The sequence below is a fragment of the Zasmidium cellare genome (assembly GCF_010093935.1).
Source record: "Zasmidium cellare ATCC 36951 unplaced genomic scaffold M409scaffold_74, whole genome shotgun sequence".
Lineage (NCBI taxonomy): Eukaryota > Fungi > Ascomycota > Dothideomycetes > Mycosphaerellales > Mycosphaerellaceae > Zasmidium > Zasmidium cellare.
Window position 1 is genome coordinate 56819 of NW_022987018.1, and position 22920 is coordinate 79738.

The 22920-nt window shown below is 53.7% G+C and overlaps 9 protein-coding genes across 9 annotated transcripts; 5 read left to right on the forward strand and 4 right to left on the reverse strand.

The window, feature by feature from the left end:
* Positions 1-105: 105 nt before the first annotated feature.
* M409DRAFT_61461 (uncharacterized protein) lies at positions 106-510 on the reverse strand (the record flags this gene model as incomplete). Its single annotated transcript, XM_033814768.1, has 1 exon — positions 106-510. The coding sequence occupies one exon, from the start codon at positions 508-510 to the stop codon at positions 106-108; it is 405 nt and encodes a 134-aa protein (XP_033659569.1).
* An 890-nt stretch (positions 511-1400) lies between these two features.
* On the reverse strand, positions 1401-2008 carry M409DRAFT_61462 (uncharacterized protein; the record flags this gene model as incomplete). The annotated part of the gene is made up of 3 exons (XM_033814769.1): positions 1401-1557; positions 1606-1703; positions 1754-2008. The coding sequence occupies 3 exons, from the start codon at positions 2006-2008 to the stop codon at positions 1401-1403; spliced, it is 510 nt and encodes a 169-aa protein (XP_033659570.1).
* Positions 2009-3456: 1448 nt separating this feature from the next.
* M409DRAFT_61463 (uncharacterized protein) lies at positions 3457-4884 on the reverse strand (the record flags this gene model as incomplete). Its single annotated transcript, XM_033814770.1, has 1 exon — positions 3457-4884. One exon carries the CDS (start codon positions 4882-4884, stop codon positions 3457-3459), a length of 1428 nt encoding a protein of 475 aa, XP_033659571.1.
* A 649-nt stretch (positions 4885-5533) lies between these two features.
* M409DRAFT_30846 (uncharacterized protein) lies at positions 5534-8623 on the forward strand (the record flags this gene model as incomplete). Its single annotated transcript, XM_033810096.1, has 1 exon — positions 5534-8623. The coding sequence occupies one exon, from the start codon at positions 5534-5536 to the stop codon at positions 8621-8623; it is 3090 nt and encodes a 1029-aa protein (XP_033659572.1).
* Positions 8624-11885: 3262 nt separating this feature from the next.
* M409DRAFT_71529 (uncharacterized protein) lies at positions 11886-13878 on the forward strand (the record flags this gene model as incomplete). The annotated part of the gene is made up of 2 exons (XM_033819214.1): positions 11886-12759; positions 12812-13878. 2 exons carry the CDS (start codon positions 11886-11888, stop codon positions 13876-13878), a joined length of 1941 nt encoding a protein of 646 aa, XP_033659573.1.
* A 930-nt stretch (positions 13879-14808) lies between these two features.
* On the forward strand, positions 14809-15888 carry M409DRAFT_71530 (uncharacterized protein; the record flags this gene model as incomplete). Its single annotated transcript, XM_033819215.1, has 1 exon — positions 14809-15888. The coding sequence occupies one exon, from the start codon at positions 14809-14811 to the stop codon at positions 15886-15888; it is 1080 nt and encodes a 359-aa protein (XP_033659574.1).
* A 54-nt stretch (positions 15889-15942) lies between these two features.
* M409DRAFT_71531 (uncharacterized protein) lies at positions 15943-16855 on the reverse strand (the record flags this gene model as incomplete). Its single annotated transcript, XM_033819216.1, has 2 exons — positions 15943-16086; positions 16133-16855. The coding sequence occupies 2 exons, from the start codon at positions 16853-16855 to the stop codon at positions 15943-15945; spliced, it is 867 nt and encodes a 288-aa protein (XP_033659575.1).
* Positions 16856-17562: 707 nt separating this feature from the next.
* M409DRAFT_30850 (uncharacterized protein) lies at positions 17563-18927 on the forward strand (the record flags this gene model as incomplete). The annotated part of the gene is made up of 7 exons (XM_033810097.1): positions 17563-17971; positions 18021-18316; positions 18374-18410; positions 18458-18529; positions 18583-18657; positions 18711-18803; positions 18857-18927. 7 exons carry the CDS (start codon positions 17563-17565, stop codon positions 18925-18927), a joined length of 1053 nt encoding a protein of 350 aa, XP_033659576.1.
* A 389-nt stretch (positions 18928-19316) lies between these two features.
* M409DRAFT_30851 (uncharacterized protein) lies at positions 19317-21423 on the forward strand (the record flags this gene model as incomplete). Its single annotated transcript, XM_033810098.1, has 5 exons — positions 19317-19462; positions 19515-20860; positions 20917-21028; positions 21084-21225; positions 21325-21423. 5 exons carry the CDS (start codon positions 19317-19319, stop codon positions 21421-21423), a joined length of 1845 nt encoding a protein of 614 aa, XP_033659577.1.
* Between the last annotated feature and the right edge of the window lie 1497 nt (positions 21424-22920).

A 22920-nucleotide genomic window follows, 5' to 3' on the forward strand; every position in this document is an offset into this window, starting at 1 on the left:
CAAAGGTATGTCCAAGAATCTCCCAAGCGCCCATCTCTTGTCCAAGACAACATCTAAAGTCGTGATGGTCGTATGTATTCATCCATTCTCATAACTCATACCATTTCAAATCCCATCCTCATAATCCACCCCATCAAACAACCCGAGCACAACATCCAACATCGCCCCCTTAAGTGCCTTCGCCGAAGCCGTATCGCCATCCTCCCCGCCAAAAATCCTTCGTTCCCTCGACTCGGCGCTCTCTTGTCTCAGCAAGCGTGGGAGGTTCGTCGACCACATCGTACCAGAGGTCGACATCGTTTTCGATTTAAACGGTGTGTTGTCGGTGGTAGGCGAAGTACCCGATCGCTGCGAAGCGGTGTAGAGTTCTTGTTTCCTCGCGCGGGAGGGTCGATGTCGGATGCGTTTGCGGTTTTGTTTGGAGGTTGAGCCTGAGGTCATTGTTGATGCGGGTGGGAGAGAATGTTGGTATTGGTAGTGGTTGTATCCGTAGTCCAAGCGAGCGTTCATCGTAGTGGTACCAACAAAGAAGCGGAGTTCAATTGCCAGAGAGAGGTAAGGCATGGTCACCCTACCTATATACCACCCCCACCAACAAAGAGTGACATACGAATGACTCCGGAAGACTCATGTAGCCGATGTCGCAACCCCGGTTTTGGGTTGGCAAAGACGAGAGGGAAAATTTCTAGAAAGGTTTGGGCGTCATTCATGGTGTGAGTCCTAGAGTTGGGTAGCGCTTTGTTGCGGGTGGTGGTGAGTCAACGAGTGAGCAATTCGAGGTCGGGGTTCGAGAAGGGGACCATGTGACCTCGTTTTTGTGGCGCGCTTGCTGGAGAGATCTCGCTCTCGCGCTCTCGGCACCGCGTTCGAGACTGGATTGGACTTGGGTCTCTTGTTTCCAGTCATTGGGTGCAGGCGGCAGTGTTCTGAGACTAGCGATGGCGAGGACTGCGACGATGACATCGGTTGTGTGGAGTCGGAGAAGGACATCGAGATGGTAGAATATCTCTCGAAAAGCATCGAAAATGCCGAGACGCGTGTATGTACAAAGGCCCTTGACGAAGAGCCGATTTCGAAACCCTCAATGTTACTCATCGAGGGCCTCCATATTCTATCTAGATCCTGACCGCAGACGTGTACTTTCATTATACATTAAGTCTACTGCCTTTTTCTCTTTTCATGATGCTGCCGCGTTCTCGAAACATTTCGTTACAACGAGTGGATGACCATTTCTCCTTGAGCCCGCATTTTGATGTCGCACAGCATATGTCGGTAATAATGCTGTGCGGATCAGATCTCCAGACTTTGCACGACGACGCCTGCATCAAGCCGGGAGGTCCATTATCCCGGGGCCTGGTGCTGTAGGACGTCGAAGCCGCGCATTATCAGGCGGTGCAACATTACCGCTTCGCGACGGTTGCGTAGATGGGTGCGCTGACTGCTTTTGTCTGCTTGCACGACACATTGCCAACGCCATCGCACGAGATGTAGGTGGTGTTGACAGGTGCGTGGGCGAAGTTGGTGACTTGGTCGTAGGGTGGGTCACCGACACTGGCACTGTTAGCTGTTTGGATTGTCTGTGATAGTTGACCGGCGTGAACTTACGATGGGTCCGTGAATTGATGTTCCAGGCCAAGTGTAAACTTCTCTACGCTGTCGAACGAGTCGAAGTTCCAGGCGAAGGTGCTGTTGCCGCAAAGTTCCTGACATACCATCAGTAAAGCATCAAGAAGAAGACATGCTCGACACGTACGTAGGTATCTTTGGGATAGTCTGTCGAATCAGCCTTCCAAGACCCAGAGCATGTGGCCGTTGCGTTTGTGAGTGGGTCAGGGTCGTAGATGTTAAACTTGATGGTTGTGTTGCCATTCTCGACAGTATCGATGACCAGCTTGCTGACCTGGAAAGGTGGATCCGATGCCTGTGCAGCTCGGGAGCGGACAAGAGGCGCGGTAGAGACTGTGGCTGCGAGCAGCGTGAGGCTGCTGATTACGGAAGAGGCGCGCATGTTGGGTGTGTTTGTCGAGCGAAGGTTGTAGCTAGCTGTAAGGACGGGGTGGCCTCTTTCAATGCAGGTCAAAGGGCGAGGTAAGGGTGTCGGGCAAGACGACGACCAGATGTCGTAATAATAAGAAACGAAGGCAACGGGAGGAGCGAAGCGTTTCCGAGTTTGTTTGTGGGCGGAGGAGAACAAGGAAGAAGTAGCAGGCCGAGACGGAACGTTGACACTTGGAGAGTTTACGAGAGGGAGATTAACCAAGTCAAGACATTTGAAGCAACAAATGACGGACTCACTTCGATGGCAGACCTGGTGAAGATCTCTTGACCGCGTCAACAAGGACTTGAACAGCGTGTCCAACTCGTACCAGAGCGGCTATGGGTCCAGCGAGTGAGTTCCAATGGCCTTTCGTCCATCGCACATGCAACGATGGAAGTTAGGGAGTGCCAAGAGAAGCAAGGATACAACGTGTGATTGGACCCGTTCAGATGTGAAACCATGTCGGCGGCGATCGTTTTCTCACGAGCGCAACGTTCTGACGTCGCTAGGTGACTGGACCGGCAAGCTCTCAAGCACCAATGGCGATGGCGAGCCAGCACGACAGAAGACGAAGCGTCATGAGCCAGCGCAGTAGCGGGACTGAAGGTGTTCATATTGCAGGCTTCTCCTGAGCGGTGTCTCTCGGTGAGCAATCAGCGCAGACTGCTAGCATGAGTCGGCGACGATACCAGGAGAGGTCATTTCCGAGAAACTGCAGCGTGGTGTTTTGTATATTTTTAGTAGCAAGGAAGTCGGCACATAAAGACAGGCCCAGCGACGATCCGAATCGCGATCTAGCTAAAGTTTACAACTCTAGACGAAGTAGAGCCGAGCTAGCTAGTAAATAAAAGACTTAGGTTTATATTAAAAATACTACTAACTTAATTTCTTATATTATAATAGTAGCTATAAAGAGTAAATTAGCTTTATTATTAAAACTTTTTAATAAGAAATCTAAGTAGTTTAAACTATATAAGCTTATATAAGTCTAACCTTATATAATTTATTATACTATATTTATATCTTACTTTAATTTATAATACTTATAGTACTATATACTATATAGTAGGAAAAATTTAAATAAATAGAGCGAGTGGTACGTCAGTAGTAATTGTTTAAAGATTGGGCGCATACGGGTGGTTATGCGCTAAGTTTGCGCTAACCGCTACCTGAGCTAACCGCTCCCTCCCTGCTGACAATAAGACGCTCGAGCTTCGAACACCTCTTCGCTCGAATTCGTGGCCATAGCATCACCGTCGTTGCCCCCATCTGAACCATGCTCGTCGCAACAGTCGTACGAGCTCATAGCTGAGTCGTCGATACACAGATATAGCCCATCTCCACGATCGATGGAAGCCAACGAACCAGGCCACGACCTCTCGACCCTGAACGACTGAGACACCTCTACGGGAGAACATCTATCCTCTCATCTGCTCGTCCTCCTTGTCACCCTTTCCGCCGTCTTTGGAGTCATCAGACTTCATGCGAACCGGCACGTCGTATGGCGTCTCTGCCGCGAACTTTGGCGAGACCGGCGGTGGAGCAGTAGCCTCGGGTGGATCAAATGCATGCCGCAGCGTGTCAATCCCTCCCGGCCGCTGCGACTGCTTCTTCCTAGACTTGGTTGTAGACGGCTTGGATTTGGTGGAGTTGCTCTTCCGGTACCGGCTATGCACTGGCTCGTGGCCGAGGCCGTGAGTGGGATATCCTGAGTCTGAGCCCAAGAGATTGAACAAAGACTGCGTTGCATTCTTGTCCTCGACTGCAACCGAGGTCGCTTTTTGAGAGCCAGCTTGGGCATCGTCAGAAGGAGGCGATACTCCAGAGAGTCGGACATCACCATGCCCAATACCAGTGGCCGTGTCGAGCTTGGCACTGGCCGAAGCCCCATGTGGACGAAGCAACGATGGCACGGGCGAACGAGGGCCTTTCTGGATTCTAGCATCTCTCTGTGAATCGGATGGAGTACTGGAAGCAGACGCAAAAGCTGAAGACAGCTCTTGAGGACCAGAAGATGACGCGCCTGCGATCGCGGCGGTCCCGGAAAATGGCGATGCAGAACTGCTTCCATCATCAGTCTGGACGACGATGGCTGGCACATCCGCCATTGTGATATCCCCTCTATCTGGGCCTGCGTCCATCTTCTCTGCGGCATCCTTCTCTTGGCCAATGTCTTTCTCACTGTCATCCTGCACGGCCTCTTCGTCAATCCGGCTGTCCTCGCTAATGTACTCCACGTCTGATATCGCCTTTGACAGAACCGCGAACAGCTTCAGAGCATCGCGTCGAACGCCCGCAGGTCTGTGGTCGAGACGGAGATCAGGCTTGACGATCGGCTGTGGCTCCACACCCTCTGGCAGGAGTATCTGAATGCCCAGCTCACGTCGCGTCTGAGCATATCCTGCAACTATACTTTGGTCGAGGTTGTCGAGATACTCTTGGAACCGTCGCGTCCTGAGCTCAAGCTGATCGAGATAGACATGAGTGCTTTGCAGGCATTCGATCTGGAAATAGGGGTCGTGATGCGACATGTACGCCAACATCATGTATACCGCTGCCCTGTGGTAGAGTGGAGTGTCCTTGCGGTCCAGAAGCGCATTGGCGGCGTCTATGACCTCGTAACGTTCGTGGAAAGCATCTCCGCCGTGCTTAGCGCGCTCGTTGCGTACGTAGAAGTGATCCTCGCTCATCTCATCTACGATAGCTTCAAGCACACTCACGTCCTGGCCATTCCATGCGGAGATGCGGCGGATGTACTGCCTCGGACCATCAGCATCTTGTTGATGGACGCGTTCTGAGACATCTTTTGCTGGGCCGAAGAGGGATGATGGGATACGAGTGGTCATTGTCGCAGGAGATGTCGTTGGGTAGGTCGTCGCTGTGGCGGGCACGGGTTGAGGAGACGGAGTTGCAAATCTCTCAGCGACGCAGCGACAAGACTGGCGCAAAGATCGAATAGTAAGTGAATGGCCTCGAATGAGCTTTGGCGGAGGATTCCAGCGTGTAAGAGAAATCTGCTAACCAAGCGGTAGAAGAGATGTTGGTCGTCACACAAAGCTCGTCGTTTGCAGCCCCTGACAAACACAGCGCGGGGCCTTACTGTTCCATGACTTTTTTAGAGACATTCACCTACACGAGTGAAGTGTCTCTTGTTTCGCGAGTAACTCTTCACGAAGGTTCTGGTGGTCTGCGACTTGCGCCTCGTCCCAATAAACGGCTGCTTGGGCACCTTTCTTCCACACAAAATTTCTCCACGGATTGCCTTCCATCTACGCCAACCGACCAGGTTTCGAACTACCAAAAGAAGATAGCATTTGGAAACTCTGCCGACTTTCCTGATCATCACATCGCGAAGTGTTGCTTCACCTCTGCGCAACTCTCCGCGCCTTCAAAGCCCACACGCGCTTCGCCAACTTCGAGCAACTACCTCACCTACCTTTTGTTCTGCGAACAGTCCCCGACTAGCCGTACATCAAACGGCCGCTCACACCAGCAATGTCAGAGACGCCATCAAAGAACCCAAAGAAGGGCAAAGCGAAGGCACAGGAGCAAGACGAGGACAAGCGTCACCAAGAGAGAGAAGCCGGAGCGCGTGGAGATGACGACCAAGAGGCTGAAGAGGGTCAAGAGGATAGCGAGCAAGACGATAAGAATGAGGGTGAAAGCGAATTAACCTTCGAGGACTTCGACGATCTCACGCCGTGGCAAGAGTGTCTCGTGAAAGGACGCTTGGCCAAGGAGACCTATGCTGTCATTGTCGACCGCATCAAGAATGATCCTCGGCTTCTCAAGAGTTGGGCCGATGAGCCCGACAAAGCCGCGCCTACAACGAGCGTCCTCCAGGGACGGTGGCGGACACTGCGCAAGTTGGCAAAAAGCGGGACACTCCTCGGGCAAGCGAGACGCAAAAGCAAGCCACGCGATCCTGCTTCGAACTACACGGTCGAGGACTTCAATGGCATCGCGATGGAAGACTGGGAGAGGTATGTCGTGGATCAATCCCTCCAAAACGCAAAACAACAAGCCATCGCCGACGCCATCAATACCGATCCAGAACTTCTGAGGAGCTACCTCCAATCGCAACGGAGCAAAGGGGCGCAGATCAGCGTATGGACAGTGGGTCGGGCCTGGATCTCAATGAAGGACGAGGCGAAAGCACGCAAGTGGGCCGCAGCCAAACACCGTGACCTCACAGCCGGCATCCTCAACTCAGATGCGTATCAAGCAGTGTCGAAGTTCTCAAGTCGCGACGCCAATGAAGTCCTGCCCCGCGATTCGACGACGACGATACCTCTCGCGACGCAAGAGGAGCGGGAAACCCAACGCCAACTCACTTCTCAGCGGTACCTGAAACCGGCCAAGACATTGACTGACGAAGCCATCATCAACAGTGGTGCACGCTTCTTCGACTCTCTGCCGACCTGGCAAAAATTGTTGTTGAAGCAACGTCGCGAGAAAACGACTAAGCAAACCGCCGAACTGCTGAACTCAAACGCCGATTTCAAGGCGAGCTATCAAGCCACTCGCACTAAGCACATGAAGGATATCGACAAGACCCCTCTGAGCGAGGACAACATTGCTACCTACCTCAAGAATATCAAGCGCAAGGCCAAGGAAGTGGGAATAGGAGAAGACGTCCCACCCAAACGCGCAAAGCTCTCAAGGCCCGGCGACTCTGCGCCTACCGATCCTACGCCCACCTACCCTACGCCTACCGACCATGCATACGCCTTCCAGCAAATGTGTGAACGCGCCGCCCAAGTTCAAGGCGACCTCGGCCACAACGCGAATGCGTACCACCTCCTGCCCACAGCAATGCTGGCGCACCTCGCAGAGCAGCGAAATCTTGCGGTCGCCTCGAACTCTCCCCGTGCGGCGCTCATCCGTAGCCTCTACTTACAGGATGCCATTCAGGGTGGAGTCTTGCCTGAAGGTCCGCAGGTCTTGGATCCCCTCTACATAGATACCAGCATCGACGTGCAACTCCTCGCTCGCCGCAACTCGTTATGGCTCCGGTCGAGAGGTCTGCAAGGAGAGCAACAGGGGCCCGTCCGAGCCGCAGACACCGTTCACAATGTGACTCGCCGTCTCAGCGTGGCACTCGGGCGGTTCACAGGAGTTCCTCTAGCCCAGGCCCGAGCAAAGCTTCCCGACCGACCACAGACTCATATCAGCAGATTCGATTTGGTTCAATACATTGATGCGCTGGAGGGCTTCGAATGGACTGCTTCGGAGCGATTCGGCAGCACTTTGTGGCACCAACTTAAGACCGATGAGCTCCGAGTTGCTGCTCGTGATCGTGGAGCAGACCCAGACGTTGTACGTTCGGACGAGTCAACGATTCGCGCTTGGCTCATCGAAAACCACAAATCTGCAAGAAGCGCGGCAGAGTTATCCATTGATGATGCCGAAGCAATCGTCTCGGAAATCATGCCCGATTTCCTACGAAGCATTCACCCCTTCTTTCGACAGGTTGTTGGACCGGCAGTACCACACGCGCTTGCCCAAACCCACAACGGGCATTTCGTAGCAAGCAGGTCTGTACTCGACCGGATTGAGCACGACATCGAGGACGGAATCGTTCTCAACCACACCAGCAATACTGGTCTTTTGTGTGGTGTTCGTGCCTTGATGGAGGCTCTTCAGAATGCTCGGTGGCGCCGCGCCCAAGCCCTCTACCGTTCCTGGGACAGCACCGATGAATCACTACGTGGTGAAGAGCCGGACATACCAACTCCCTTGAACTACCACAACCTCATGCACGCCATGTTTGCAGACCACGACGAAGAACGCGCAGATGATTCGACTCACGAGGCCGTCCCCAATACTATGGGTAGATTGACTGACGAGTTCCGAAATTTCTTGGTCCGCCGATTGGTAGACTCTGGCTTTGTTCCAGGTTCCAGAGCGTTCGACGAGGAGTTGGGCCAATTGAGCACACGGAACAATTTCAACGCGACACACCTTCAGCTGATGGTCGACTTCATGCTTGAACGCAGAGATCTGGAAGAGTACGTTGCCATTGGTCTAGTGGTCGGTGGCACCACCCCTGAGTCGCCTCGAGCACAGGCCCACATCCTTGGACCTGTGAACGACGATACCCCTGTCGCATGGATTCACCACGATGGAGTACAGGGTGGTGATGATGCTCCAATGTTGGGCCACTACTCGTCGATCACTCAAGATGGCGAGCGAGGTGCATTTATGATCTATTGGGGCTTCAACTTGCCGGATCAGCAGAACCTCTCTCGTCGATCTAACGCCCCTCAAGCTGAGACTGAAGAAGACAAGGCGAAGGGTAGAGAACGATACCAGCGTCAGATTGTTCGCTGCCATGCTTCGGCGTGCAAGGGATGTCGAGAGACGAAGATGGTCACTAAGATGGTCGCATGCAACGGCAAGCACAACCAACGTGCATGCACTCGTTGCAAGAGCCTGAAGCAAACTTGTGTCTTCGAAAGCTTCGAGGAGTCAGACTGGGTCAAGATTGACCAACTCGGCATGATGAGCTTGAAAGACGTCCCGGAGGAGGCTTTTCAGCGATGGGATGCCCCATTGCCCCTGAAGAATTCGAACGCGTGCTGAGCAACGCCAAAGACTGCAAGCCGACCGTCCTGGACAAACCAGATGAGCCTTACATGCTGGCTGTGTTCTGCAAGCGCCTGTCAAGCCACGCTGAAGGTGGATACGATGCGGCCCATTACAACGCTCTGATCGCACGAACGGTGATGGACCACCAGCACTACAACAACATGCTCAATCAGCCGAACCCGAACAACCACCCCGAATTCATTCGTCCAACTGCTCCCGGCGGTGGATACGCACAGTTCCAGAGCTACGGGCTGGTGTTTCATCGTCGTGGAGTACTCCCAGTGCCGACAACTGTCTCGAACTACCTGGCCGATCCACGTCTTATTGGGTTCATTCTTGAGATGGACCAGATTATGGCACCTGGCAATCCGAATCCTCCACAGGAATTACATCTGGTCACTTGGGGTATTGCCGGGCTATCCACCGACATCAGTGCTTTCGGCAGTCGACACCCCAATCCACTTGCTCATGGCCAGATGTATGACGGCTTCATCGGCAAGATGCTTCAGTCTGATCAAAGCAACAACAACACCCACTTCCAGGACAACACCTACCTCGTCAGCTTGGTCGAGAAGAAAGTGGTACTTGCAGGCTACCCCGAAGCGTTGTCGCCAGGACAGAACTCTCCTCACTTCGTCCAGCATCGAAACAAGTTCTTGCTCAAGAACAAGTTGATCGACCTTGCAGACCGTAGGTTCACGATACACAGTCAATTTTTACGGTTGTTTGCTAACTCGAAGAATAGGGCATCATGCAGTTCTACATGCCCTCGCCACCAACCAGCCCGTGCCACCAGATGCAACAGGCGGACGCCTGGATCTTCAGCTTAGAGCGCTTCGTGAGTCCAGAATGTGGCGTGGTTCGCAGCTGAGCGGGAACACTGTGCCAACAGACCAGAATGTTGTTGCTCGCAATGTGGGTCGGAACGATCACTGGCAGTGATGACACTGTCAAGCAGAGTACACGAAGGTGAAGGCTATGCGGGCCAAACTTGCGAGGTCTGGGGAGGTGGATGAGTATCTTTAGTTCCACGCAATGCATTGTACTTCTGAACAGTTGTTCCACTTGAAGTGCCTGTATACTCGATACCTACCTTTTGTTGATGGTAAGTCGGGGCGTTGGAGGACCGGCTGGTATGAGTGAAAAAATCACGCTCTGCAGCGATTACCTAGGCTTTTAGCGGCTGTGTACGCGCGCCTTATCTTTTATTTCTTCTTCTATAGGTAGACATATTTAATAATTTGATCTAAATACTTTATAATATAAGAGATTAGTTTTATAGTAAAAAATTTACTTTTATTAAAATTATACTAGTAGATAAATTAAAATAGACTCTAACTTTTATTATATTATCTTTAAGAGTATACTAAGGTACCTATCTTTGTTTTAGTTCTCCTACCTCTATAACTTAACTATATATTATATCTCTATCCGATCTATATTTACTTTACCGTTCGCTAGCTACGCTTAGACTAGCGTAATTTATATAAAATTAGAAACCTCCTTATCTAATGTGGAGTATCCCGGTCCGGAAGCAGGAGAAGCAGAAGAAGAACGATTATCAGATGTGATGACTGCAGTTGGCAGAGCGAGATGCCTGCGGCGAGCTGAGTCGAAACCAGCAACTGCTGCTGATAGGTGTCGAACGATACGTCTGTACGCGGAGACGGCGCGGATGGCTTTGAAGGACAAGAATCATCAATCCCCGCCGACTAATGGACAGCTTGCAGCCCAGCCGGCGCGGACCTCAGCAGCAGCGGCGAGCCATTAGCTCTTCCTGGTCGAGACGAGGTGGCGGCTGAAGAAGGCCGTGTCGCATACTGGCGGTGGTGGTGGTGTGCTCGCACCGCAAACTCTCGTCGTCCAGAGACGAGCTGCATAGGGCTTGTCACTGCTGCAGCTGGACTGGCTGTTGCAGCGGAGGCTCTCGCAGTTGCGCCGAGCTGCTCAGGCCGCCAATATTATTGTAGGCGATTACTGCTATTGCTGCTGCTACCACCACCGCAATCGATACCTCTCATTTACTGCCTCCCCTTCTGCCCCTCCGCTCCTCGTCCTGCTCCCTGCCGGCGCGTGCTGGCAGTTGTGGCGGGCCTTGTCGTCGTCTCTCCTGCTGCATCGTGGGAGTCTTTGTTTCTATGTATCTGCTCCGCCGGCCGCGCTCAGACCAGCGCCATTGACACTTGGGACGACAGACGTCGTCGGGCCCCTCGATAGCGGCAACGGGCCACAGATGAAGTTCTCTCTCAAGGCGTCGAGATCAAAGCCCACGCACAGCGCCAGCTGGTTTCCTGACAGCGTCCAGCACCCGGGTAAGTAGCTCTCGCGCCCTCGCCGTCATCCACCACTATACAATCCACCCACACTGCTGCACCTGCAAACCCCCCAATCCCGAACGTCTCTCCGTCCAGAAACACGCCTTTCCGCGCCGCCGGGAGTGCTATCTGCCAGCAGCGTGGGCGAGCAGAGCAGAGCTGGACCCTCCGACCCCTGCCGGGCCCTGTCGTCCATCGCCAACCCCGGCCACAGTCCAAGCGAGCATTCGATACTGTTATTACTGCCTACTGCTGCCAATGCGCTGGCCATGGCACTGATGGCCGCCCGATGAACACCGCTGACCACTGCTGCCCATCCAGATCTGCCGCTCAGTCCCGCCCAGCAGCACGCCCAGCAGCACCCACCGCAACCAACCCAACTCGCCCAACAACCCTCGCCGCAGCCCAACCCCGCGCCCCCCAGGCAGCCCGCTGCGCTGAACAGGAGTGTCTCCGTCCACGAGAGGTCGTCCGCCCAAGTCGGGCAGCCGGGTGGTACGTAGACCGCCGGCCCACGATAGCGTCAACAACCACACGACACTAACCGCTCGCGCAAAACCACAGACCGCCGCTCCATTGCTGTCCTGCCCCCCAGTGCGGCCAGCAGCGACTTCTCCTCGCCGCCCGCCTACTCCCCCGACGACGTAGGCCATCCATCACCCCATCTCGCCGGCGGTCTTACACGCTCGCAGACCGTCCTGCGCAGAGAGGGCGGCCTCGCACGCAACGCCTACGCCCCTCCTCCACTCAACCCGACCCCTCTCCCCGCCGAGCTCTCTGCTCCCGCGCAACAACAGCAGCAGCAGCAACCACACGCATACCCGTACGCCTACCAGGGCTCGGAGACCAGTCCGCCGCCTGCCTGGTCGCCCGACTTCACGCAGCTGCCCACGCCGCAAGAGCAGCACGAGCACATATTCTTTGGGGACGATAGCGCGTCCATGAGCGCCGCGCATCACGCAGCAAACACACCTGGAAAGTCGTCGTCCGACTCCGGACCGCACGTAACCCTGGATCGCTGGTCGCAGCGAAGGCTGCAGCGGTTGAATACCGAGCAGGGCTTCCGCGAGCAACGTCAAGGCGTGCAGGGCGTCTTGAGCCCGCCCAGCAATGCAGCTGCGTCTATAAGTAGCGGCAGCAGCGACCAGACCATCTACAATGCTCCTCCTGCTGCGCAATATCATCAATCAGGCGCGGATGCACAGCCACAACAGCCCCTGCACCACCCGTCTCAGCCGCATCCTGCACAACAGCAGAGCGGCGGCTATCAGGCCCCCCGAGTGACGCCGGGGAATACGGCGAATGTGGGCCTCGCTATCCAGACGCCGTCTGCCACCAACCCCTCAAGAACTCAGCAATATCCCCCCACGGACTCACAATCACATGCGTCTCAATACTCGCCGCCCGACCCTCACTCGCACTTTGCCCACGACCCAGCTGCCCGCCCGCCGCTGGCCTCATCGCGCAGCTTCTCGCAGCAGCAAGCCGACGACACATCCATGTCGAACAATGGCTCTCAGCAGCTTCCCAAGGCGACACGGTCTGCCAATGGCAACAACCGACAGAGCGTACACAACGGCATAAGTTCACGCGAGGGCTCACACTCGACGCAAGGCGGCCAGGCTCCTGCCTTCAACGCCTCGGTCGTACCGCAAGGTCAAGCCTTCAAGAGCAACGCTGGACAGCCAACGCAGCAACCACCACAATCACAGCCGCCGCAAGATGTGGGTCGAGCCACACCGCAGCCGTCGCAGCTTAGCGACGAGATGTCAGATGAAGATATCGCGCAGTTAATCAAGGATCACAAAGAACTTCGTAAGGCTATCTACATGTGGCCTGCTCCTCCTGTTTGCTGACCATTCCACAGGCGAGAAATACACCAAGGTAAAGAAGTACTACTTTGAAAAAGAAGATCAAGTCAAGCAGCTCCAGAACAGCCTTGCACATCAACGCCTGTCACAGTCACGAACATCCCTCGACGACAGCGAGTATACCACCAGATTCAATCGCCTCGACGGCCTCATCGCACAACTCGCGTTCAGCATTCGAAAGAGCTGGAAGAGCATTCCGCAGTGGTTGGTCAATTCTGTCAACAGGGATGCGGTTGCCACTGGCAAGCAAGAGATGACAGCAGCCGGTCGTGCATTCATATCATGCTGGTTGGTGGAAGAAGTATTCGACAAATTCTTTCACCCTGACCTGGAACCGTCGCTGTCGTCGCAGCTCAAGACCATTCAGAGAAACATTCGAAAGTCTGCACCCATCTCGCAGACTGCAGAGGAAGAGGAGTACCTGATTTCCAAGGTCGTGAACTGGCGATTGGCAACGCTCGAGGGACTGGGAGAAGCACTACGATCACCAGCATGCCCCGACAACCGACAAAAGCTCACCGATACGCTCAAAGACGGCCTTGTCAGCGCACTTGCACTACACTTGCAAGACCCGCCGCCCTCAGATTTGGAAGGCGGTGTGCACATGATCATTGAGTTGGTCGTGAGCATCGCTATCCATCTACCGCTCGAAAGCCGAGACGTGGTCATTGAATACTTTATGCCCGGCTACAGCATCATGCCCGACCAGATGAAAGTGGAGTCTGGCATACCTCAGCTCATCACGTCCGTTGCGGACGATGCAGCAGATCGAGTATCGCTGAAGAGCGCCACGAGCGATGTCACGGACATGACTGAGAACAGTAACACCGACCAGCCATCTAAGAAAAGGAGCATGCTGAGCGCATTGACAGGCACAGGCGGCAAAAGCAAGGCGCAAGGCAAACATGCCGGCGCCGCTGGGAGCTCAAGCAGTCTGGGCAGGCCCGAAAGCTCGCAAGGCATGAAAGAAGACGTACCGCCTCGAGTGCGCATGGCTGCTGGCATCGGCGTTTCTGTGCGAGGTCGATCGGTGCTGGTCAAAGCCCCCGTGTTCAGCACTTGAGCTGACGATCACTCGGCGGTACGAGGGAATTTTTATTTTTAGCACCGGGACATTGGGCCCGAGGTGTATGCGAAGGATCACGCTGAACTGCAGCAATAGTCCCTTTTGGCGACGGACGGGTCACCGACGATACGCCAAACGTCATGCACTGTGACACTACCACAGTTACGCGAAATCTCACTCAGCGAATTTGTGGGGCTGTGGTGGCTACAGGTATTACACCGGGACAAGCGAGGCAAGTTGATGACGAAGAATCTAGCGCAGCTGCATCAAAGGCAACGATGAGACTCCAAAAACATAACCAGAATTGTGGCGAGCATCTTTTTTACCGATACCCTTTTGGTTGGATGGTTGGGCGGGATGGATCAGGTGCGAGAACCGGCATTTCACCAACGCATTGCCGTGCAGGTGCATGTGAAAGCGGGATGGATTGATGATCTTGGTTCGGCGCTACGGTGTCGCACTTCGTTCCTACTACTCTCTCACACACTTTTGATATGTGCATGTGCATGTTGTGCCCAGAGTTCGCTCACGTAAAAAGCGGAGAATGGAGAAGGACAACAAGACTGGGCATTTAGAAGTACATGCATGCGAGGATCAATCAATCAATCCAAGAATGAATCGTTTGCAGAGAGCGTGGGGGCATTGCTGCAGTCGTTGTCACGTATCAGTGTGCAAGCACAAGTAGCTCTTGATTCGGTCGTTTCGAGTTCTGCTCATTACAGCTTGCTTGCATGCTTGAACCCCTCTCACGGCTAACGACCATGCATGCGTGTGTGTGTGTGCTCGTGGTGGTTGCAGTGATGCATGTCACTGACGCGGCACACAGCTCCGACACAATGCATCCTCAGCCGATAAGATTACAATCACACGTTTGAGGCTATACTTACTTTTGTTGGGTTGATGACTTGACTTGACTTGACTTGCTATATGCCGCTCGCTACGAAGAACGCCTCCTTCGACTTAGACGAGGGTTTCTTTCGCCGCAACGGGCTCAAGGCTGCGGATGTTGAGCGTTGTCTGGGGGTTGTGAGGAGGAGGTATCCTGGTTGGGGGTTTGAGGGGGTGAGGGGGCAGGGTGGGTGTAGTTATACTGTTCTTGTGCGGAAGAGAGATAGGGGAGGGGAAGGGGGTGGAGAGGTGGTGGTCGTACAGTTCCGATTACTCGCGCATAAAATCCACGAGGGCATTGTGAGGGATGTAAGGAATTTATGGGGAGAGTTGGTCCCGGAGATGTTGTGGTTTGAGGACGTCAGTGTTGGGGAGGATGTGCGGTTGCAGGTCTGTGGGATGTCGAGGGTGAAGGGGGTAGCGTTTGGGGGAGTGCAGCCTTGTGGGAGTGAATTGGGTGAAGGGGAGTTGGGGAGGTTGAGGGGCTTGATGGGAGATTTGGCGGGTTTCTTTATGAGGAGTTGGAGGAAGGGGGATGGGTATGGGAGGGTTAGGGGGAAGGGAAAGGTGGGTGCTTCGATTAGGGAGAGGCTTGTTTTGCTTGAGGGGGGACTTCCTAGGAGGTGGTTACGGTTGAGAGCGAGGAGTGTCAGGAGAGGATTCGATTCGGGTCTACTGGATTGTTTACCGGTTGTGCTGAACCATGGGGATCTGCTGCCGAGTAATATCATGGTCGATCGAGGAAGCTGGAGACTTACTGGCTTGGTCGACTGGGCTGAGGCTGAATATTTGCCCTTTGGGATGTCGTTGTATGGGATCGAGCATCTGCTTGGTGGTTTCGACCACGAACGACAGAGGTTCGTATACTATGACCGGGCGAATGAGCTTCGTGATGCGTTCTGGGATAGGCTGAGGGCTGAGATCCCTGAGCTGAGAGACCAGGACATATGGAAAGCCGTGATCCTCTCTCGCACCATCGGCATCCTGCTCTGGCACGGCATCGCATGGGACGAAGGACGGCTCGATCGAGTGGTCGACTACGTGAACGACAGAGAAGAACTAGCATATCTCGAAAGCTTCTTGGGAGGATCTTGTGGATCTAGGGAATCTAAGCTCTAGAATCTGTGTCGACTCCTTACCGCATGCCTTTTTGTCTCAGTGGCTGGCGGCGCTTCATTGTCCGTCGGCCTTGGGCTTGACTAGGCCTTTGGGCTCGGCTTCTTTCTTGAGTTCGTCCCAGTCCGGCCGTGGGAGCTCGATGCCTTCCATCAAGCGGCCGTAGGTGATGCCTCCGAGACGGGACATTGGGCGGAGGATCTATCTCATATCAGCAAGACCTTCATAACCTGGGAAAGGGACCCACCTCAGGATCAATCAAATTCTTGTCCTTATTAATCGCATCCTCCCTCGCCCAGAACCTCACCCCCTCAATGATAGCCAACACACCAGTCTTCTTCCCAGGCGTCGCTCTACTCTCAAACTCCTTCGTCTCCATAAGCTTCCCCTCAACACTAAACACCGCCTCCTTAACCCGACTCGCCTTGACATTCTCACAAGCAGCCGGCGTCAGCCCCGTCAACGCCCACTCCGAAACCCCATACGGCGCGTTGACCGACGTAGCATTCGCCGCCTCCAGATAATGCTCGCTGATGATATTAATCACACACTCCCCCGTCTCCATCAAATTCTTCAGACTGTCCTTCGCCTTGTCGAAACCCCCCGCGTACCCCACGATGAACACCGGTGGATCGTGGTTGATCACCTGCGTATAGCTGAAAGGTGCCAGATTTGAACTACTCCCGTCTTTCGACCGCGTGCTCAGGAAACCGATAGGTCGCGGGATGATCGCGCTGATGAGCAGTTTGTAGTTGAACGTGGACGGTCGACCGTCTTCATACGGGTTGATGCTGATGTGCTCCTTTTTGAGGCTCTCGCCACCGTCGTTGGCGCCGTCGCCGGGTTTCCATGAGGGGTTCTTGGTCTTGGTGAAGTGGAATTTCTTCTCGCCGTCCCAGTCTGGACGGCTGGCTTCGACTTCTTTGAAATTGCCGTGCGGGTTGCGTTGGATGGATCTTTCATTGTCCATCATTTGTTCGTGGAGGGGTTTGCTGATGGTTGACGCCATGGTTGTGGTGGTGGTTTTGGAGGACTGGAGAGGAGTTTGAGTAGGGTGAGGTTCGGGAGAAGCAGGAGCATCCTGATTGTTGGCGGGTTTGAGCGGCAAGAACGGGATCTCAATGTCAAAGAAGTGAGCCCTTCTTGATGATTATTAAGGTCACATTGAACGTTTGCCCTGTTTGGCTACTTCGGCCATTGGCATCGGCACGTCATAGCCTCACATTCTTCTCGCCTCCACGCTAGACCTGCTGTAGAGCTCTGCTCCTAATCAGTCATCATCAGAAGCTGTCTCCAAAAGCTGGAGCTCCGTTCGTCCTCGCAACGAGATCCAGCTTCGCGGAAATTTCTCGGATGTGTGGTTGGTCATCGACATTGTCTCTTGCAGTAAGTCGTGCTCTGGTTGTAGTCTCTATTGTTCACATTGTGATTGCCATTGGTTCTCTTGCAAGCAACGTTGTTGTTCAGGAATAGAAAGTGGATGCTGGAGAGACGAGAGTTGAACACCCCACTGTGATATTTACAAGCAAGGCGGGGCAAGGTAATGCTTGGGGAAAGGGCGCCAGATAGAAGTAGATAAGAGGGCGGTTTCATCCTGAACGTTCTGAACCAGGACATTCGTTTTCGCCAAAGCAGCTCCTCTCATTAGATATTCATCTGCAGAAGAGGATCGACATCATGTCTGGAGATTACGAGACGTACGACTTGGGCGACTTCAAGCTCAAGAATGGAGGAGCTATTCCCAATGCGAAAATAGCCTACAAGACATTTGGGCAGCCTTCCAATCCAGCCGTCATCTATCCTTCGTGGTATTCCGGCTTGATCTCTGACAATGAATGGTTGATTGGCAAGGACAAGACGTTGAATCCGGAGAAATATTTCATCATCATTACGGCACTGTTCGGCAACTCACAGTCGAGCTCCCCGAGTAACAGACCAGATATCAGACCATGGCCAGAGGTTCTCTTCTACGACAATGTCAGGGCGCAGTATGAGCTAGTCACGAAGAAGCTCGGCGTGAAGCATGCGCGAGCAGTCCTTGGGTGGAGTATGGGAGCTGGGCAAACTTTCCAGTGGGCCACCCAATGTATGTTGACCACCGCCGACACCTCTCCTCCTCGCTAAAGGTTGAATAGATCCCGACTTTATGGACCTGATCGTGCCATTCTGTGGCGCCGCAAAAACGGCCTTGCACAACCAATCGATGCTGGAAGGAGTCAAGTCTGCAGTACTCGCGGGAAAGGGTGCAGTCTCTGGAGGAGTCTGCAAAGGCGAGGCCAAGCCAGAGGCGTATCGTGCCTGGTCTGAGGAAGAGCGAAGCACTGGATTGAAAGCCCTCGGCCGCGTCTACTCTGGATGGGGCTTCAGTCAGGCTTTCTATCGTGAGAGACTCTACGAGTCTGTGTTGGGCTTCAAGGATATCGAAGACTTTGTGCGTAAAGCACGAAAGCAGACTGTGTCGTGCGATGGCTGACCTTGTTCGTGAAAGATGGTCAACTTCTGGGAAGCTTGGGCGCTGTCCAAAGGTTGCTTAAACCTGGCCTGCAAATGTCATCCTGCTAACATTGCGTAGATCCGGACAACATGGTTGCTATGCTGTATACCTGGCAAGCGGGCGATTGTTCGGCCCAGGAGCCATACAACGGTTAGTGGCCGGCCGACCGACTGTATGCAAAGTCGCAAACTGATCCAACCCAGGTGACTTCGACTCTGCAATGAAGGGGATTAAGGCCAAGGCTCTTGTGCTTCCTGCGCAGACCGATCTCTATTTCCGTGAGTGCGACTCAGGGGCAAGTCAATGAGACGCAAACTGATGCACTTTCAAGCTCCCGAGGACTCAGAGATTGAAGTTGCGCATATGAAACCTGGTATCGGGAAGTGCCTTGCGTTTCCTTCGATTTGGGGCCATTGGGCTGGAGGTGAGTTGAAAGTCGTTCGAGTCGCGTGTGGACGTAGTTGACGACGCTTCCAGGACCTGGTGACAGCAAGGAGGATGTGAAATGGCTTGATGAGCAGCTAAGGGACTTCTTTGCCGACAATTAGTGAAGAGCGTGTACTTGAAGAAGTGTGAGAACGCGAAGTGAAGTTAAATGGAAGGAAAGTGCCACGTGCGGCGCGAAAACTCGTGATCTGTGCTTTGCCGGAATTCGGGGCGTGCCGAAAGACTAGCGTGCCGACCTCTCTTCCGACTATCACGACGCTCTTTGTGACCTGCCATCTCGCCTGCCTCATCCACCGCGTCACAGGTGCTGTCGCGAAGACCCTGGACATGCCGCAGCACCTCTGACAGTTTTCCATTCTTCCCTTGTCGCTGTCGCCGCGACCGTGAGCGCCTTCACCACACCTACTTGTTTGGCTGCGTGATCTGATGATCTGCTGGCCAACCGCTGCCGTGCCGCCTGGTTCCATCGTTCCACCATCGCACTTCCGCCATGTCTGAGAATGGAGGGCACTTGGGTGTCTCGGCGCCTCTGTCCACAGATCCTCCGACCGATCTCGACATCAAACTGAGCGAGGCCCTCATGGCCGAACTCAAGACGCAAAACAACTTCGAGTCGCCCGAGGCCACCGGAAAGAGGTTTGTGACTACAAAGCGTGCGCCTTGAACTGTGATACTGACAGCATCGCAGGAACGATGTCCTTAAGAAGCTCAATCGTCTCCTCTCGCACCTGGTCCAGATGGTAGGCAAAAAGAAAGGACTCCCAGCGGAGATCTTGAAAGAGGCGGGCGGCAAGGTCTTCACATATGGAAGTTTTCGCCTTGGTGTACATGGGCCTGGGTCGGATATCGATACTCTGATGGTGGCGCCAAAACACGTGACGAGAGACGACTTCTTCGAATATATGCCCGATCTCATTCGCAAGCACACGCCGGCAGAGGAGCTCACCGAATTGGTTGCTGTTCCTGGAATCAGCGTTCCCATCATCAAGCTCGAGATGGATGGAGTGCCGATCGATCTTATCTTCTCCAACTTGCAAGTCTCATCAGTGCCTAAGATGCTCGAGTTGACAGACAACAAGTTGCTGCGAGGATTGGATGAAACCGACATGCGCTGCGTGAACGGCACCCGAGTCACAGACCGAATACTGTCATCGGTGCCTCAAAGCAGAACCTTCCGTGTTGCACTGCGTGCCATCAAGCTTTGGGCCAACCGACGTGGCGTGTATGGTGCAAACTATGGCTTTCCAGGTGGTGTTGCTTGGGCCATGCTCGTTGCCAGAGTATGCCAACTCTATCCCAAGGCAGCTGCACCTGTCATCGTCAACAAGTTCTTCTTTGTCATGAGTAATTGGAGCTGGCCTCAACCTGTCACTCTCCAAGCCAGAGAGACAGTTTCGTTCCTTCAAGAGCGAGAGTGGGACCCAAACATCTACAAAGGTGATCGATTCCACGTCATGCCGGTCATTACTCCAGCGTATCCTTGCATGAACTCCACGGTCAGCGTACAGAGGTCTACGAAGGCCGTGATCATCAAAGAGCTGAAGCGAGGTTTCGATGTCACCAATGACATCTACAGCGGCAAGAAGCAGTGGAAAGACCTTGTCACAAGGCACACGTTCTTCACAGAGGATTACAAGCACTACATTTGTGTGATCACCGCGTCCATGACGAAGGAGGCTCAGCAGGCGTGGAGTGGTCTTGTGTCTTCTCGGCTTCGACGCCTCATCCAGGGTATCGAAAACTCAGACGCCGATTCCGTGAAGCTGGTCCATCCCTACTACAAAGGCTTCGAGAGCGTCCACGAATGCAAGAACGACGCCGAACAGCAACAGACGCTTGACGGTAGTCTCGTCTGCCAGATCGAAGACACGAAAGCTATCGACGTGTCTGCGGATCCGAAAGCCGCAGCCGCAGCTCAAGGCGATGCCGATGCGATTGCCGACGCTGCGGAAAAGACCAACACGGACTCCAAGAAGGACGGCGCGCAGAAGATCTGGACGACTCGGTACTACCTGGGAATAGAGCTCCACAAAGGTGATGGGAGATCTTGTTGAGTTTGCCAGTTGAATGAATGCTAATTCGTGCACCAGGCAAGAACAATCTGGACATTTCGCACCCAATTTCGGAGTTCACATCGAACTGCCTTGACTGGGACAAGTATGACATGGACACGCACTCGATTCGCATCAAGCACGTCCGAAAGTAAGTCATGCCTTGTGGTGTGGTATCACGTCTTGGGCTGACCGCAACGCAACAGCTACGATCTTCCCAAGGACGTCTTCGTTGATGGCGAGACGAGGCCTATCAAGAAGAAGACCAAGAAGGCCAAGGAAGCGACGCCTGCACCCGACGCCAATCCCACACATAAGAAGCGCAGCCTCTCGAATGCAGGCTTCGACGTGAGTAGCGAGCGAGCACAAAAGATGATATTACTACGCCCCAATGATGGGTAAGCTTCACCAACCGAGAAAGCTGACATTTTCTGCTTGCTTGCACAGGAGAACCAGGACCCAGCTAAGCGCCGCCAATCTGGGCTCGTTCCAAACGTAGAAGCGAAGACGAACGGTATCGCCACACCAAACGGCTCGACGGGCTGAAAGGTTCACGACGGACGATTGTGTGACATCTTGGGTGACGTTCCGTGCTCCCTCCACAACTAACAGTAGCGGCTCTGCGAACGAACTTGCTGAACGATATTGGTGAGGCAGGTCGCATGACCTCGACAGGCCTCCACGCCGGCCGCCGTTGAACACATTACGACTGTGCCTCTGTCAAGGGATGTACCCGTTCCTCCCAGTCGTGCACAGCTCAGGGCAGCGTCGAGGCAAGCAGCATCGAAAGGTGAGCATGTGGCTAATTGGAAATGGGATACTTACAAAACGAAGAAAGGCCAGAAAACAGTGGGAATGAACGGTCACAGGGAGAGGGTACTTGCAGCGACGACAGACCCGTAATAATAACTTACTGGTGCGGTGGCAGCAGCAGAACGGGCAGCTCACAAACAATGCGGCTAGCAGGTAGATAGGAAACCGAATGAAGAGGCATTTCATGAGGTCTAAGGACCTCGACCAAAGCACCTGTCTTTTCCAAATCATTACACATGATGGCTCAATGTGGTATTTCTTCGCAGGAGGACCTCCTGAAATTGATGTGATGTTATGACAAAGAAGAAGCGAGGTCTTGGTCGATGGGACGCCTGACCGGCAAATCCATCGTGTTTCCAATAATTCCAACGCAGCAAGCCTCCCGAGCCTCTTCCTTCCGATGGAAGTCGGTGCTTGAAGGGAAATATTTTAGACTTTCAGCATTGTTCGTTTTGAGACGACGAACAAGAAGGAAGTTTGGATCCAGGCTGAACTCTATCGGCTAAGAAGCTGCCGAGTTTCGGAGTTGCCATTGGGAGGAGGGAAGAAGCTACCGAGACAATGGGCGTAGTGGAGGGAGAATGAATAGTGGAAGATGAGTGCCGATGCGGCGGCATGTGTGTACATGTGTCGGTCACACGTTTTCACTCGTGGACGGGAATTATGTGACAGGTACTTGTTGAAAGTGTCGACAGGGATCGGGGCGGGAAATGGAGGTGTTTGGTGGTGCTGCGATTGGCGGACTACTTACCGCACACGCTCTACATTTTCCGGATGGAGGAAGTTGGTCCTATTTTTTTTTCCCAGGTGAGGGAGGGAGGAAGCAGGAAGCAGGCTAGATGGCGTAGTGCGTTTTGGGGTACGAGTTGAGGGAAGGCTGATGAGATGATCTGACCGCTTTCTTGTTCAGTTGTCCCTCGGCTTGAGCGAGGTGATTGACAGAAGTGTGTTCAGCAGTGTGTTGGGCGGCAATGACAATTTCAACAGAGGTGATAGAGTGGTCATTATCGAGAACGGGCCCCTGCTTTGGTCGAGCGACGGCAGCCATCTCCGCTGCTCCGCAGTCAAACCTGGATAACGTAATATTCCGTAGGAACATAACCTCTTTAACGCTATACTTTCAGCTTTAACTTCTAAAATTCGGTGTGAACCTCTTACCTGCCTATATTACCTTAACCTAATTAATTTATTAGCTAAACTAGGTATTAAAAAGATACTTTTAGACCGTAA